The following is a 13,704-nucleotide window of genomic DNA, read 5'->3' on the forward strand; positions in this document are numbered from 1 at the left end:
ATACACCAAGGAAGCCTATTGACCCATCTCTTCACTTTCCCTTTCCTTTGATTAAAAAAAGAGATACAGAAACTAGATAGACACAGATGAAAGGATTTAGATCCAAAAGAGCCTTATATAATAAGTCTAACTGAATTTACATTTCTTATTTTTTACTTTGTGGCACCTCATTTCTTTTCTCATCATTGATTTTTTTCAAACTGTTAATTTACAAAAGCCAAAGAAAGTTTTCGAGTTTTTAAAATGAGTGAAACAGCGCCCCCCCGTTTGAAAGGCAAACGCCGCGGTGGTCAAAGGTGGAACTGCATGCTTAGACAGTTGAGGCGAGTCTACTGAGAGGAAGCCAACTTCTGATTAAAACACACGTTAAATATCGGATAAACAAACAAATGCGGTCGCTGATCCAAAAAAGGACACAAACTAAAAAAAACTCTGGAGCGAATTGCCTCACAACAAACAAAGTTAGCAGTATCATTTCATGAAACACCCGAGATAGTTAGCTTGTTTTATGGATATGGACAATTTCATCTGCACAGAGGGAGGAAAAATGGACTTCCACATCAAATAAAGTGAGTTAAATACACCCACTGTCTGTCTGTCTGTCTGTTATCTTTGCTTGCTCATGTCTTTTGTGGTTTTAAATGTCCCGCCGTGGCTGTTTCTAGTTAACTAAGTTAGCTGTTACTTGCTGTGTAAGTTAGTTAGTTGTTATGGAAATCATATTATGTACTGTGCTTTGTCTGCCTGGACACTGAAGCTGTTATTATGTTATTGCTGTTGTCCACAGGGACAGATGCAGCTGAGGCTTTGAATAATTTGTAATTTCCCCAATTTTGCATTTATTGGTTGTTCAGTAACCTGTTTACTGTCTGTGATGATTTGTGGCCTGTGCAGAAGGTCTGGTTGTTGTTTGTTAGAGTCTCTTCAGTCTTATTTCGTTTGAAAGCTGTGCTGTATAATGAATAATTAGCCTTAATAAGAAGCTAGAATACTGTAGGCCTTGGTGGGTATTTTTATTAGATAACAGTGTATATGTTTGATATATGCATTGATGCTTTTTGATGTGAATATAAACTTTTGATGACCACTTTATGTAAAGCACACTGATACAGAGTATTGGCACCTATCCACAACTTCACGCTGTATGTGCCAGAATCTCCCTTCAAGCCGCTCCAGATTATTTTGATTCCTGTCAAATGACTGTGAAAGAAATTGCTGCTGTGAATTTACTCATGACCCCAAAAAAGAGGATTCATTGGTGCGTATACTCTGCTGCCGCATTAAAATTCAAAAAGACAATAATTCCTGATAGAGGGTAAAATGCTGTCCCCATGTCTATTCTTCATATCTGCCTTCTATCAGATAGATTAGATGGCAGGACTGCTCCAAAACAAACTTAATTTGCCACCTGTAAGCATGCTGAAATCCTTAAAAGCATTGCATAAATTTACCAAAACATCAAGTAAGATTGAGAAACCCCATCGTTTTCACTGCACACAAACTCTATCTGTGACAGTAGTCTTTAAAAATGCAAAGAAATTTGACTGAGACGCTGTCAAAGCGTATCACAGGAAACCCCATGAAAATCACTGCAGATGTTTCTACCACCAAGTGTTCAAACGTCGTTACAAGTCACATTCATGAGCTCTAAGCCATCCGGTCTCGCTTCTCCACACCGCTGTGTGTCTGCAGGAGCAGCGGAGAGGGCCGGCATCCCAGCCCTACAACTTGCATTTGGAGCTGTGATGTCAGCCCCACAGGAACGCTGAGCCGAGCCTGACAGCTAAGTGAATTGACAAAGATTTCTTCTTTTTTTTTTTTTTTTATCTTTAGCCTGAAGCACAGGCGTTTTAAGGGTTACATACTGCACAGTAGAAGCCATTTCTCAGACATATGCCAGCATGTTTAAAATATGGCATGCTGATGCTTCAGAAGTGCATGTGGTGGTAAAGGACAGTGTGAGAAACAAGGCAAAGGCAGTGGAAGACAGCCAAACTAGGGCCTATTGAAAACACCCCCCACTTGCTTATTCAACAAACAACCCAAACAGGATGTGACAACAAGGTGGAACAGTGGATGTCGTGTGGCGAAAGAAATAATTGTTGTGAATTATTAGAGTTGCGACGAGTTGATCAGCAGAAAATTGAAAAACTGTTTGGATAAGCAATTAATTGTTTTACTCATTTTTCAAGGAAAAATGGAAAAACATTAGTGAGTGAGATGGGTGAATTAATCTATATGAGCGTCACCTTGGTCTGTCGGAAGTTGTAACACATATTTTTCCCTTTTTATTCAGCAATTAACTGATTCATCAAGAAGATAATTAAGAGCTCAATCAACAATGAAAAATAATTGTCGGTTGCAGCCCTGCAAATTATAACCTGGCATTCAAGGATATTTAACCAGACTCATTTCTTCTGCTGTAAGGAGATAATGATAAGCTCGTGTCATGCATCCTTTGCAGGTGTAACACCTGCAGAAGGAACCTTGGTAAACAGCCACAGGAGGCTGAAACATACCTAAGAGTGACAGCAGCCAAAAGCTTCCTCTTAGAGGCTGTTAACGGGTTTTATTCAATGATGTTGTTTGTACTGTAAAGCAGCTGTATTTGATATTAGATACAAGGAGCTTTACAGTATTTGATGAAATGCTGGCAAGTGATGGAGATGGAGTGCGTCGGGGGTCTGTCCAAGTGGTTCACTATGCGCCAGTTGACCCTCCTCTCGGCCATGCTTCCTCGAACTGCGGTTTCCATTATGTACGCATTTAATGATGCTGACTAATATGTCATTTAGCCGACTTTTCGAAAAGAGAGAGAGAGTGAAAAAGAAGGAGAGAAAGAGAGTAAAAAAGTGGGCAATAAAGAAAGAAGGACAGTGCAAGAACTTTTTTTGGAAATTACTACTTTTTCTTCTTTGTTTAAATGTAGTCAGTGAGTCAGTCACTCACTTTTAGCCCGTCTGCCCCCTAGTGTTTGTTAGGGGTCATGCCTATATGGACGCTGAACTCGTACATCAGTATCTCCTCTGCTGACCTGCGTAGTTTCTTTGTCTCTGTGACACTGTGGGTCCGTGTTAATTTAGCCTGATCTTTACTGTATTTGTGTTGGTAGGTGTTGGTAAGGCTCATTTTTCATAATGTTCTGTTTGTATCCAATAAACTTTTCTCACAAAGTTTCAGAGTATAAATTTATAGATACAGTTTTTGGATCAAGTTGTTCATCTGCACTCATTAGTATTCATAATAAAGATGCTGTATAACTCGCTTGCCATAGATTGAAACTTGCTCTTCAGTGAAGCGTGTGTTGAGGGTCCGTGCCCCTGCACTTCTTCAACTCTTGCAACGCCTCTGGGTGTCTTTACAGATTCCTTTAGCTCAGCCTCAGGCTAGACGCCTCAGGTAGACAACTCATCAAGATGAGTGACGGGAACTTGACCAACTAACAGGGAGGAGAGTGGGACTACACTCGGCCGACTCAAGGCTATTTTATATTGAAATTAAACGTAATATGGATTCAGTTTTAATATGTAAATAAGATTACTGTTATTGCAAGTCCTTGGAAAGAGGCACCTCTATCAGATATGTTTGTGTGCTCATGTGTAAAGAGCTCTGGCTAAGGGAAATGTGATGTCTGCACACCATACACCAGTCGATGTCAAACCTTCAACGCCAACCGGAGGCATCTGCATACTAGGTGGTGGCCTGGTGATTTCTAACACCATCAGCTAAGCCAATGAATAAATTATTCATACATATTAATGCAGTTTTATTCAGTGATTTTCACAGGTACAACGCTGCTAGCACACTTTGGTGCTAACAGGTGGAGTTTTCAAAGTCAGTTCAGTCTATCCTGTCCCTCCACTTCCTCACACTTACCACACCTCTACATCCAGCTTATTTCATTGTTATTAGTGCCATGCTGGAGGTTTATGTGTTTTTAATGTAATGTTTTCCCCCTTTTTTTAAGCACTTTCACACAGGTAATAAAAGAAATCTAAAGGATTTTCCCCCAGAATGACAACACACATGAATACAGTATTCACATCTAAGCTCTGCCTCCTTCAGTAGACTCTATTTCTTAAAGGTTATTTATGTAAATACCAGCAATTTCCTCTCTGTCATGAGTATTTCACATGATGTTAAGCTTTTCTAGATTTGCATGATGCAAGTTAATTATCAGAGAGAACAGTTTGCCAGGATACTGATCTTTAGGTGAGTAATAAACATTCACACAGCCTAAACATCAAATGACAATGTGGTTGTAAAATAGTTGTATCCATAACATCAAATAGTATCATGTATGACAGATCTTTAATCTTTTGGTAATTTTTAAGGTGTAGGAAAAAATCTGTAATGGTAGTAGTTAGTATTAGTGTTAAAAAATGTATTTAGTTTGATTTTTCTCCTTCTGTCTGTTTGTTTTATCTTTACTGACTTTTTCAAATGGCAGCAAAGTTAAAGTTCAGTTAGGTGTCGGTGCATCAGCTGTACAGGAGTGAAGTAGCCTTTTAACAGCTGAGCAGTCACAGTACTATTGTGACTAACGAGCCATTGTTGAGCATTTTAAAAAAAAGATCCTTGAGCCTCAGCCGCAGGAGATTAGATTGGAAACTTGGAAGCACACACTGTGTAAATATCGACGTCGTCGTTATACATGGCCTTACCTGAGGGTAACAGTAATAAGAAAAGAAGCAATCATTTCCTTGTGCAAAGGGTGCCTCAAAAACATTTCCAATCTATCAGTGCTGATGTTTGTTTTTGCTGACTGTTGTGATGTCGACTACAGAACATTGCGGATGGTGTCAAGGGCAGGAGCATCATTACGTCCTGTGTCCAAGCCAGTTGAGAGGTGTGAATGAAGTAGGTGGAGACCAGCTGTAGACCAAAGTCAGTGTGGAGTCACTCGTTTGATTAAATGGAAGCATAGCTGGTTATTAAAACGTGCGAGTGACAGACATAAAAAAATTACAATTAGACCTTTTAGCTTACATTATAATGACCCCAACTGAGTTTCATGCAGTGTTATTAGATTATTAAATTTTGGAAAAGATGCACTGTTATCAGACTAGTTCTCTATATCAGCTAGGGGTGTAAAAATGATCTACCTGAGGTTTATATTTGCAGCCGTATCATAAAATACATCAGGGGAATCTTGCTACTAACCAGCTAGAGTAGCGTTTAAGTGGCTAAAAAGTGATCCAGTGTATCACTGCCTATGTTTACTATTGTTGGTGTGGCAGAGGATATACTTTTCTGGAGAATTTATTATATAATGTTTGAAACAAGAAATGAAGAAATAATTTATTGTTTATTATAGTCACACTAGATGTAAAAATATCAATTCCCAATCACAGCTAAATCTAATTGGCTTTGTATCGCAGTGTATTGTATTCCCAGAACTAGTATTGGGAAGGAAAAAGTCAGAGTGGTGCATCCCTAATTTTGTTGTTATTAGCTACATAGAATAATTACACATTCAGTCTGGAGCTGATACATCTGATCTGAGTAGGATGTAGTGATTAATGCAGGGATGTCGGTGTACCAACAGAGTGGGACTTCAGATCCGTGCTACCCTTCCAAAAAACATGAGGTGTTCAGTCAGGTCTCCTCCGGAGGGATTCTGTCTAGCAAAGGTTTGCTGTACTGCTAACCCTACATGTTTTTAAGAAAGATGATGAAACACGATATCAGCTCCAGTGAAACCCCAGAGAAGCACACGATCCTAGAAGTGAAATCAGGTACTATACGAGAGATAAGTCCGGTAAGGCTGTGCAAAGTACGTCTGGCAGAGACCCACGGGCACGTATGGTGACTGGCGTGCGTATCCCCCAAAGCAAAGGAAGCCTGAAAAAAGGGAATTTTAGGGCAATCAACACTCAAACCTCAAGGACCCATGTGAAATCCGCAGCTGAAAATAATCCAAACAGGAGGCAGTGGTACAGCTGGGAAAACAGAGCAGAGATGACAGGGACAAATCGAACTCTCGGTCACATTCAGGAGGCCGAAGACAAACTTATTCAGCCGCTGTTCTCCCACGTCTCTGATCTGACACACACCAGCGTTGGCAGGTGCTACAGTCTAACCTTCTTCTTCTACCTTTTATGAGACCTGATGATAAGTGTTTTGTTCATGATATAGCTGTGACAGTATGTACTTATTTCTGTATCACTTTGTCCTGCTCTCCATCTCTTTATGTCGGTAGAAAGCGGCTGAGGGTTTTTTTCTTGCGGTAGAAACATAAATTAAAGCTTCTTTTGCACTTATTATTCAGCTATTCAGAGATGAAATATAAAGGAGAGCTTTCTGTTGATGAGTTTACTTTCATTCATTTTTTATATATCTCACAGCTTCATGTCGGAGCTGGAAAGCTCCGTGTGTTGCTCCATTTTAATTTAATTAGGTAGGTCGATCTGATTATTCATTTATTACTGTGATAAAACGCGAGTGCAAAAAAATTACTCACAGTTTTGTCTGGAGTTGTGGGATCATTTGGCAGTTCCAATCTTATTTGTCAGACTCCGTTCATGAGTTTAATTGACAGCACGGTTGTATCTCGATTAACAATGTATTAATGGAACGTGCCTAATTTGTTAATTGTCGGCACAGATTATTTTATACATGAAGCCACTAAATGAAAAAATGTCAATGGGTTCAATTGCTTAGTTGAATTACAATGGACTTGTTTTCAGCTGGCAGAGGTGGCAGAGGTGTAATATCCGTCTTGCAAGCATTCTTTCATCTTTATTATTTTTCATTGAACTGCAATCTCATTGTAATTTGTTCGGCTGCTGAGAGAACTGACTGAACTACAGCTAAAGAAACCGATTCAAACAGAGAAATGACAAGCAAATGAAGAATATGTGCAGCCTTTTGAAAGAAATGCTGAAATTAGGTAAAACATAAGCAAATTTAGAAGCTGTGTTCACCAAAACATACATTAACATAAAGAAAAAAGAAAATAGAGATGTGCTACAAGTCATATACAACAACAGAACTAAAATAGAAGTTTCCAGGGATCTGTCTGATTAACATGCTAGTAATTAGTAAAAGGCTAACACTAGGTGTATAGTCACAGTTTACAATAATAGACTCATGTGGTGTTAAAAACTAACATTGTTAATTAATTTTCAGTGAGGAGTGATAGAAGCATTTATCAGCTTTTAATGTCCCCGTAGTGTTGAATACGACTTACAGCATATCAGTATTTTTTTTTTGTGTGTGTTTTCTGTATTTGCAGTGTGTTTCTTTATGCCGTGCACGTGTTTCTCCATTTGCTGTCTTTGGTTACTTGCTATTTCTGAAGTTATGCAATTATTTTTTATTATCAGGTATTCCACTGATTATTCTATCTGTTAATCAATTAATCATCTGGTCTTTAAAAATGAAAAATGACAGTTTTCCAGAGTCTAAATCAACTGTCTAAAACTCAAGGATATTAAACTTACTATGACAGAAGATTAAGACCAGAAAATATTTACATTTAAGAAGATAGAACACACACCTGATTATTATAACTGATTATCTGATAATCAACTAATTGATGGTTTCAGCTCTATTGCAGTCCATGTCCTTACTATAGATCTTATTCCTCCATCCTGAATCATGTCGTCCTTGGTCACAAGTTGGATGTTACTGTATCAAGCTACAGTCATTATAATACAGTGTAGTATACTGCAATACATTTTCTTCTGGCTATGAGTGCTGCTGCTCTTTGATCCACAATGATATGTGTTCTTTACATAATTTCTCAGTGTTCAACATTCATAAACTATTCTCTCCCAAGTCTCAGCTCTTGACACCATTCAGGCTCAGAGGGGATGAGCCTTACACACAGAATAGCTAATACAGCTACCACCAACTCAGTGAGAGAGAGAGAGAAAGAGAGAGAGAGAGAGAGGAGTAATACCAGAATCCCTGTCTTGTCATTTCTCACAGGCTTAGTCTCGCTTTTATCTTTGATGTACACTGTATCCTGGTGTAATGCAGCATTCATGTCTCTTTATCCACTGTGTACCTGGGATGACTCAGCAATAGAACATTTCTCAGTCAAATTATTATGTAGGTTTGCTAAAAAAAAAAAAAAAAAAAAAACCCAAACAAACAAACTTGACGGACATTTTTTCCCCCCGCTGGAACAAACCTTGCAAATAGTAATCTTGAGGAGAGTAAAAAAAAAAATGGCCTCAGGGTCACTCTGTCTCCCAGGACCATTGTGAATCATTGTGGTGATCTCTTGTGCTGCATCTGCAAGTGACATTTTCAGATATAAAAAGCTCTTTGCAACTTTTATCAGAATAAAATAATTTGTATTCTCTTGACATTAAAGCAGTTCTTTGTGATTGTCAGACAGACTGTTGGATATCAAACCGGTATAATCCATTTGTAATAATAAGCATTCAACACCATGTCCAAAGTGAATGAAATAGATCAAATGAATGACTTGGAGCGATGGTTCTCTTGTCTCAACTTGTTCAATTTCTTTTTCTTTTTTTTTTTCTCACCCCCACTGAAAAAAAAAGACGGTGTTAACAGCATGTAATCGTGGACGGAATGAAAAAAGTACAAGCAAGAAGGCAAATAACAGTCATATTTACTGCAAGGTTTTACACTCAGTGTAATAAAATGCTCATTTGAATAGTTGTAAATGTCATTTTTTATAATTTATTTGTAACTCCAAACAAAAATAATTTCTACAAAAAATATTCAAATAATGTCATATAATATTGATACGTGGTTGATATCTTTTCTCTCTCTTTTAGACTTCTGATAAGGTAAATTCTGTTAAATTCTGCTTCCTGAATACTGTGTGAAGATTAAATCTCGCTAAGTGTGGCAACAATCACTCATTCCTATAACAACCATAATAGTGACTAAATTTTTTTAATAATTCGTAACCCCCTGGATATTATATAATATGTATAATCTCAGCGACTGTTAGTGGGCACATTAGATACAATGACTCAAGATATAATATTTTTCTTTTTTTAAAAAAATGCAGCAGAAATAGAATAAATGTAAAATCAAGTCTCATCTTTTGAGAAGAAATGAAACCTGGTTAATATACTATGTAGGCCTCAGCAGCAGAATCAAACGCGAACCTCGCCTCCCGACCCGTCCGTCTGTCCGTCTGTCGCGTCGACATGTCCCGTCCTCTCACCTCGAGTCTGACCGCACAACACATACGCACACACACACGTTGGCCATCAGAAAGAGCAGTCTTAACAGAGGCGAGATTCTTAATTCAACCAAGAAAAAACCAAAAAAAAAAAAAAAAAAGAAAGAAAAATGTCCTTGTGGTTACAACAGCCATTCCCTTTGAAGTGAAACAGTGGTGATTTAAGTGTTTTGTTTATGCTTTTTGGTTTGATGCACATTGCTCCTGCTCAGGAATAAAGGGAACAGTGGTTGGTATGATTTTTCCCCCCCCCTTTTTCGTCTGCATCTCTTTTCTCTGAGGTTACTCCTCCTTTTTCTTTATTTGTCCATCTCACACCTGAGCACACACTCAGTAACGTTAACAGTCCTGTGAGGATGTGTGTGTGTGTGTGTATACGTGTGTTTGAAAGGGGACTGGGGGTTAGTTAGTGTCGTGTGAGTGTGTGCTCCTATGCGAATGTGTGTTCGTCCGGGTCCATGATTAGGATGTCTCTAGTCACTCTGGGTGACCCCCTCGCCTCACGTACACACACATAAACACACACTCCTTGGTCTGAGGGTTGTTTTTTTTTTTTCGTGGCTCAGTGGGGAGTTAAAATGGCCAGCAGGTGGGCTAGCAGAGTGCAGAGCAGCAGGGTGGCCGTGGAGAGGTGCGGCGAAGAGGCGGCGTTGCAGTCCTTGCCCGCCTCGCAGCGGGATTGTTGGCACAGTACCCCCTTAAACTCTGGAGGACAGATGCACTTCTGGTTCTGGTAGCACGTTCCTCCGTTCTGGCACAGGAGCATCTCCTCGTCGCAAACGTTAGCTGTAGAGTAGAGACAGGCAGGCAGATAGAGCAGCAGAGGGAGAGGAGGAGGAGGAAAGAGGGCAAGTGAAGGAGTTGCAGAGGTAAGGAGAATGAGAGAGAGAAAGAGAGAGAGAGAGAGAGGAGTTGGGAATAAAGAGGGCGCAGCAAAGTGACAGGGTGACAGGTGGTAAAAGGATAGTGGAGGAGTAAAGTGCACAAGAAGAAAGAAAGATGTACGGCAAAGAGAAAGACAGGTGGGGGGAGATAAGGTGGGGCAATGTTAGAAGCATGATGGGAAACAGAGATACAGAGGGAGGAGACGAATTCAGGGCAGAAAGAACAAAGTAGAAAAGAAAACAGGAGGAAGGAAAGAGGCAAGATAAATTCTCCAGTCTTTGCCTCAGGGACAACAACAGGTAACGCCTGCCTTTTTTTGTCTTTGCAGCCCTTGTCTCTGTCTGTTTTTTCGTGAGCCTGCACTTTCTCAGGGTCAGGTTAAAATCATTGTCTCAAAACCCAGCAGAAAATACACAGCGTGTGTGATATTATTTAAGTAATGATTAGAGGAACAAATGGCATCATTAAAATGCTGTGAAAGGCATTAGGAAAAGCACAGGGGTAGCTGTGCAGCACAAGATACTTGACCTAAAAATGTACTGAGAGAAAATAGAGAGGATCAGGCTCGCATGACAAGAAATAATTACATGAGCTAACATGTTTTATTACATCAGAGATAATTGGCTCTGTTGCACTGGTGTATTTGCAGTGAGATGTCAAACCTAAAACATACTGTATGTCCCACATTGTAGTAAATTAACCCACAGTCAAGATACATGCCAGTGGAGGTTTAATGTGTGTAGGTGAAGAAGGTCTATTTGAGAGTGAGGCCCTTGACTAGATGGTAGATGGTAGAGGAAGGCGATTCCCTGTAATGGGGTTAAGGTGTGACAGGGTCATCAATTAAAGGAGCAGCTGATGCCACTAATGAGGTACATGATCTATTCCCCCGGGGAATAAAGAAACATCGGGGGATGCATAAGCAAAGTCGGACAGTGCACTTGCAAAGATCCTGGAGGGCTACAACATTTCTTCATTACTGGATTTTTAGACATGAGCAAACCAAATGTTAGTCTCCTTATACTCACGGTAACAGCCTTGTTTCCAGTAGTATCCCGGCAGACAGTCGTCACACTTGGTCCCCGTGGCGCCATCTTTACACTGACAGAAGCCCGTACCGTTACACCGATCATGAACGGAACCCATCTGGTTGCAGTTGCACTCTGAAAAGAAGAGAGTGGTGGATGGAGGATGAAGAGAGGGAGTCATTTGGAAATTTCCAGACTCACAGAGCCAGAAATGTGAGAGAGTCATTAGCAGAGTTTCTTCTCCAGTATCATTTTTTTTGTGTCAGTATCAGCAATTTGACCGCTGTGTACCAGCTTGGTGAAAATGATGATGCAATGGCCATGCTAGTGTTTCTCATGCAAAACTGTAATGCAGTCTGAACTAAAAACTACTGTGATTTAAAACTCTTTTTGCATGTTTTAACTGCTATTGGATAGGTCTTTTATTCTCAAACAATACAACCAGGGGCTCCTTGAAGTTAAGGTTTTATAACAATCTTTCAACAAATTCACTGGCATGGGTATCCAAAAAAACAACATCATGTTGTGTAAAATACCAGGAGACTTGAAACAGGAAAAATGAAATGACCTATGACAGAAAGTAGTGCATATCTCAGATGTTGTTTGGGAAACTAATCCCACCTGAATAGAACTGCCAGTTCACTTCATTGGATGATATCTGCTTTCAAAAGCAGGTAGAATAAGTGCAGAGAACATTGTGATATTTTGAACAGTTGTGGGAGATGCAGAAGTATTTTTATCGTGCTGCATAATTAAACTTTAAGGTGATTCTGTTGAAATGTATATGATTCAAACAGCTCAAACTCATATTCACTCTCAGAAACACCCTTAACTCTCCCTTACTACCGATCACATCAAATAACTGACATGTTCAAACATGTTTTTGTTGTATTAAAATGCCAACTACTTATTGAGATTCTTGTCAGATCAGTCTGAGACAGACATAAAGACATAAATAACTCTTAATTTCTGCAGATAATTATCATTACAAATGCAGATATTTATAGTGACTGATATCCAGACCAGTGATGGTTGGTATCAGATCAGAGATGATTAAAAAAGTTGACGATGAACCAAAGTTTTTCTCATGACTCGAGGTAAGCCGATAGCTTGTCCTTCACTTAAACCCAAGATCAAATTAAGTAATTTATTATGAAAAATTCATAAAAGTGAAACAAGCCAAGAGGCCTGGATTACACAACCACAGCAATGCGGTTGGTATCCGTGTGTTTGTGGGTCATGTGCATTAATATTGGGATTGCATGTGAGCCACTGAGACTCAGTGTGTGTGTGTGTGTGTGTGTGTGTGTGTGTGCAGAATGTGTAGCTGTGTCAAAATATGTGTGCAAATGCATTTGTGTTGGAGAGCTTATGATTTCTTGCTCTAGAGACGCTGGCGTGAACTGATTTCTGTTGCCATGCTCTGTGTGCCAGTGTGCTGGCAGATGAGTTAATGGGGCCTTATTTGTGCTGACTCCAAGGCCTGGCCCTGTGTGTGCCCCAACCGTGGCGAGTTTACCCTCCAACCCCCTGCTGTCCACCTACAGATGGATCCAAATCAACACCAGATTTTAGCTCCACAGCTATGCAAACACAGTGACCTCTTATTAGGACATGCCCTTAATAAGGTGTAAAAGAGTAAATACTCTCTGAAAGCATAAAAACAGTATAACGGTATATTACAGTAAAGACAGAGTATTTTTTTAAAGGAAGTATCAAAAGCTAATATGTGTCTTATTGTTTTGGCTCTGCTCATATCAGTATTAGGTGAACAATGCAGGGCTTCTAACTCTTTTTATACATACAGTAGTGCCTCCTAAGCTTAAGAACAATGCAACAGGACAATGACCCTAAACCCTCAAAAAGTTTTTATGTCCAAACAACGGAAAGTTCTTGACTAGTTAAGTCAGTCACCTGAACGTATGTTGCATATCTTTTTTGACCAGACTGAAGGCAAAAAGCCCCCTCAACAAGCAAGAGATGAACATAGCTGCAGTGCACTGCAGACCAACAACTGGGAACATACTAAATACCTTCTGTTGTATATGGGTTGTTGATTTCAACCTATCACTGACCACTAGGTATTGCAACCAGATTTTGAATTTTATGATTTTTTTTGGAGTGTAACAAGCACCTAGCATTGAGATATTATCATCTTATAAAGCTGCTAAGTCGAACATTTTATTAAACACTTCCTATTTCCACATCCAGCAGACACATTAGCATTAATCTGGAGATGTGTTTCTGGCCACCTGGTGAAAGTCAAATATTCTCTCTCCTTTTAGCTCTTTTTTTGGTCTCCACCAACTTCTTCGAAAAATAATATGGCTCTTTAGCTGCTAAATGCGCCATTGTGTTCACCTGCTAGTTGCTAACTTACTAGCTGGTGAATTGCTAACTGCGGCTGTTGTTAGATGCTGGACAGGTAGAGTGAGAGTCAATCAAATGGCAAAATGATGTGGGCCGTAAAATCAAAACAACTAGCTGAAAGACACTAAAATCTTGTTTAGAGCTAAAGAGCATTACAACCCTTTTCACATTATACATGATAATTTCATCCTCTATTAATATAAAAATGTTGATTAGTGCAGCATTACGTTAAATTTGTGTCCAGTT

At 39.4% G+C, this 13,704-nt stretch overlaps 1 protein-coding gene and 1 long non-coding RNA gene across 4 annotated transcripts in view; one reads left to right on the forward strand and one right to left on the reverse strand.

Moving 5' to 3' along the window:
• The first annotated feature begins 237 nt into the window (after window positions 1-237).
• The window catches only part of LOC137170613 (uncharacterized), a 56,848-nt gene continuing 43,381 nt past the window's right edge, over window positions 238-13,704 (forward strand). The window contains exons 1-2 of one of the 2 annotated variants that reach the window (XR_010924639.1): window positions 274-569; window positions 1,693-1,787. This is a non-coding gene — a long non-coding RNA (uncharacterized lncRNA). Of the gene's footprint in view, window positions 570-1,692; window positions 1,788-13,704 lie in introns of both variants that reach the window. The other variant, XR_010924638.1, reaches the window with a different exon arrangement.
• The window catches only part of ntng2b (netrin g2b), a 66,575-nt gene continuing 61,444 nt past the window's right edge, over window positions 8,574-13,704 (reverse strand). For both annotated transcript variants that reach the window (XM_067574114.1, XM_067574112.1), the window contains 2 exons: window positions 11,089-11,223; window positions 8,574-9,961 (listed from right to left, as the gene is read on the reverse strand). In XM_067574114.1, coding sequence (XP_067430215.1) covers window positions 9,738-9,961; window positions 11,089-11,223 — 359 coding nt within the window. In that variant the 3' untranslated portion in view covers window positions 8,574-9,737. The remainder of the gene's footprint in view (window positions 9,962-11,088; window positions 11,224-13,704) is intronic.

Source organism: Thunnus thynnus, chromosome 19 (assembly GCF_963924715.1).
Source record: "Thunnus thynnus chromosome 19, fThuThy2.1, whole genome shotgun sequence".
NCBI lineage: Eukaryota > Metazoa > Chordata > Actinopteri > Scombriformes > Scombridae > Thunnus > Thunnus thynnus.